This window comes from Oncorhynchus tshawytscha, linkage group LG09 (genome assembly GCF_018296145.1).
Source record: "Oncorhynchus tshawytscha isolate Ot180627B linkage group LG09, Otsh_v2.0, whole genome shotgun sequence".
Taxonomy (NCBI): domain Eukaryota; kingdom Metazoa; phylum Chordata; class Actinopteri; order Salmoniformes; family Salmonidae; genus Oncorhynchus; species Oncorhynchus tshawytscha.
Window position 1 is genome coordinate 20,000,286 of NC_056437.1, and position 3,597 is coordinate 20,003,882.

The following is a 3,597-nucleotide window of genomic DNA, read 5'->3' on the forward strand; positions in this document are numbered from 1 at the left end:
ATGGTAACTGTAGTGATTTGACTGCAGGACCAACATCATAGTTGTCAATTAACAAAGTTCCCCAGCTTAAAGGTTCATACTTTGTGTCCCTGCTGGTTTTGTTGACATAATTACCCTTAATGGAGGATAATTGTACCTCAGGGCTGGTTGCTGTCACTGCAACGTAGTAATTATTGTTGGATGTTTTTCTCCCAAGTACTCAGGCACGGGCCTTTGATTTTAATTTGCTGGAAACAAAATAATTAAAGTAGCTTCTGCTCCAGAGTTGCAGAATTGATTTCCCAACCTCATGAAGCACTTAAATTAAACTCACCTGAAGTTGAAATGCTGTTAACAAAAACTTTTATAGTATGTAATATCTATAGTGTATTTTATGTAGCTTACATTCTGCAGGGTTGACAACATTAACATTCTTGTGATTGTCACCATTGCCAAAAATAGGTTTTGTCACACACCAGATAGGTGCAGTGAAATGTGTTTTATAGGGTTGTGTCTTGCTCAACGGCACACTGACAGATTTTTCACGCTGTCGGTTCAGATATTCAAACCAACGACCTTTCAGTTGCTGGGCCAATGTTCTAACTGCTAGGCTACCTGCCACCCTAGCTGTATCTTTCAGAGAGTAGTTAGAGTTCGCTGATATTCACTTAGATGTGATAGTATATACATCAAAGATGGATAAATAATATAGTTCACTCAGGCTGTTAACCATTGAAAAGAATGGTCATGGTTCCTGTCTGCGTAAGTGGGCGTTCCCCGTTACGTGAGCATGCTTTCTCGTTCCTTCATGATCACTGGCATGCTCAATCGAGAGGGAACAGCCAGCTTTTATCTACTTAAAGGGTGTGTTCGTCTACCCAGGCGTTGTCAGCCACCCCTCCGCTGGGCAGGGGCAATAAGTAGACCAGAGCAGCCCCGCCATGACCAGAAAAATGTGGATATACTGCCTGTTTACAGTAGTATAATAACACTAATGAAATCATGGTGATTAGCCAATCTAAATTCGGCTTGTCACCAAAAGCACTCACAAACTTCTACAGATGCACAATCGAGAGCATCCTGGCGGGCTGTATCACCGCCTGGTACGGCAACTGCTCCGCCCTCAACCGTAAGGCTCTCCAGAGGGTAGTGAGGTCTGCACAACGCATCAAGCTGGGACCGAGAGACTGAAAAACAGCTTCTATCTCAAGGCCATCAGACTGTTAAACAGCCACCACTAACATTGAGTGGCTGCTGCCAACACACTGACACTGACACTGACTCAACTCCAGCCACTTTAATAATGGGAATTGATGGGAAATTATGTAAATATATCACTAGCCACTTTAAACAATGCTACCTTATATAATGTTTACATACCCTACATTATTCATCTCATATGCATACGTATATACTGTACTCTATATCATCGACTGCATCCTTATGTAATACATGTATCACTAGCCACTTTAACTATGCCACTTTGTTTACATACTCATCTCATATGTATATACTGTACTTGATACCATCTACTGTATCTTGCCTATGCTGCTCTGTACCATCACTCATTCATATATCCTTATGTACATATTCTTTATCCCCTTACACTGTGTATAAGACAGTAGTTTTGGAATTGTTAGTTAGATTACTTGTTGGTTATTACTGCATTGTCGGAACTAGAAGCACAAGCATTTCGCTACACTCACATTAACATCTGCTAACCATGTGTATGTGACAAATAAAATTTGATTTGATTTGATTTCAATTTATTTTCAGACAACACAGATGTCCTAAAGAGCAGCAGTTCTACGTAACAGTGGGTCTGGGTTGATGCCAGTAAATTAGCAATGTGTGTATAACCATGTCTATCTACCTTCAGCAGGAGCAAGACAGTTTCTTTACTCCATAGAGGAAGATGTAAGGTATGATGCAGGTGTAAGAGGATGCGATGTAGCTGGCCACCTCCACCACTACGGAGGACTTGTGGATGTTGCTGGATATCCTTAGTAAGAGGTGGGTCACCCAGCACACCACAAACACAGTGGCCACAGCCACCACGCTCTTGGCTGCCTTCACCTGCGTGCCTGGGCTGAGCTTAGCTGGAGGCTGGGAGGTCCTCTGGAGATCTGGTGAAGCTCTGACTCTGCTCTCACCAACCTCAACCTGGTAGAGGGGGGAACTGATTGAGCTGTGTACAACAGAGGGTCCTGCACAAGGTAGGACAGAGCAGGAGACACCAGGCAGGTTGGGGCGGATGTCTGAAATCCTCTGGTTTCTAGAACTCTGAGGGAAATCTGGAGAAGCGACTATTGGTAAATCTGCCTCTTTATCAGAAGTCTTGATGCCTGTTTCATCATATTTCTCTGAGATGTCCATCTTCTCCCGCTGGTTAGGTAGAGCATTATCTGGCCCCTTGTGATGGTCAGAAGTCAGGCCCTTGATACGCATCTGGTTCCTTAGCAGAGTGATCACAATCTGGATGCTGGAGAACACTATACCAGCGATGGGGAGGGCATTAGCGAGGGTCAGATACAATGTCTCATAGGTCTGCCTTGCAGTTTGGGAGGGAAATACTTCTATACAGTCCTTGTGGCTCTCATTCCCACTGTCCACCTGGACAAAGAAGAAGTGTGGAACACTGAAGACCCCAGCCACTGTCCAGCTGCCAGCCAGGAGACAGGCTACGAGACAGAGGCTGTCCAGCTGGACCGGAGCTCCTCCGCGTTTCAGAGAGCCCACCAGCTTCTGGTACCAGAACACACTAATAAACAAGGTAGAGAAGATACTGCTGGTCTCCGACAGGTCCGAGCAGAACCGGAACACACCGCAGTAGGCTTCCCCCAGGAACCAGCGGCCAGCAAAGTCAGCCATGGTATCAGGGAGGTCCACCAGGTAGTTGGTGATGAGGTTGGAGACGGCCAGGTTGATGAAGAGGAGCTCGTTGGTGCGGAGATGGGACTTAGGTCCAGGGAGAGAGCGGAGACCCAGCCAGTTGTTCCCCAGGATCCCTACTAGGCACATCAGCCCTCGGGTTAAGGCTTCGATCCAATCCTTTGCATCCATCACACCTGAGGCATCTATGTCTGAGCCTTATTTGATGGCTCAACATGTATAAGGGATGTTAATATCATGCTTCAGGTCCAACCCCACAACAAGTCCTTAGAGACTCAACCTCACATTTGCTATACATTTCTTGTCTTCAGTACTTGGAGAACACATGAGGCTCATTGTATCACAATACAGAAGAGAAAAACCTAACTAAACTTGGATCAGTGTAAAGGAGTAACCTGACCACCATATACTGTACCAGGGTGTGAATAGCCTATGTTTAGGTTGTTAGCATTCAACTATGTACAAATGTGTAATATTCTATCTCTGACTATAGTGCAACATTATTGTCCATTTCTAATGACACAAATGCATTTCCATGGTAAAGCAAATTACATTTTTAATCAAGAGTATGATTAAAAAATTACATTAATATGAAATTAAATAATTGTTGTATTTTTGGGGGGTTAACATACAGCACAACGTGGTTTAGCCTGCTATAGTGTAGTTTACGTAAATCATTCTTCCCCCCGGCGAAACCCCCACAAACAGAGCCCTGACCAGTAAGCT

General features: G+C 44.5%; 1 protein-coding gene across 1 annotated transcript; it reads right to left on the reverse strand.

Annotated features, from left to right (window-relative positions):
* Nucleotides 1-1,854: 1,854 nt before the first annotated feature.
* On the reverse strand, nt 1,855-3,042 carry LOC112257276 (rhodopsin-like). The gene has a single exon (XM_024430770.1). The coding sequence runs from the start codon at nt 3,040-3,042 to the stop codon at nt 1,855-1,857; it is 1,188 nt and encodes a 395-aa protein (XP_024286538.1).
* Between the last annotated feature and the right edge of the window lie 555 nt (nt 3,043-3,597).

What these genes read in the sequence shown, in the direction of transcription:
- LOC112257276 (XM_024430770.1), bottom strand. Translation starts at nt 3,042, where the DNA reads ATGGATGCAAAGGATTGGATCGAAGCCTTAACCCGAGGGCTGATGTGC.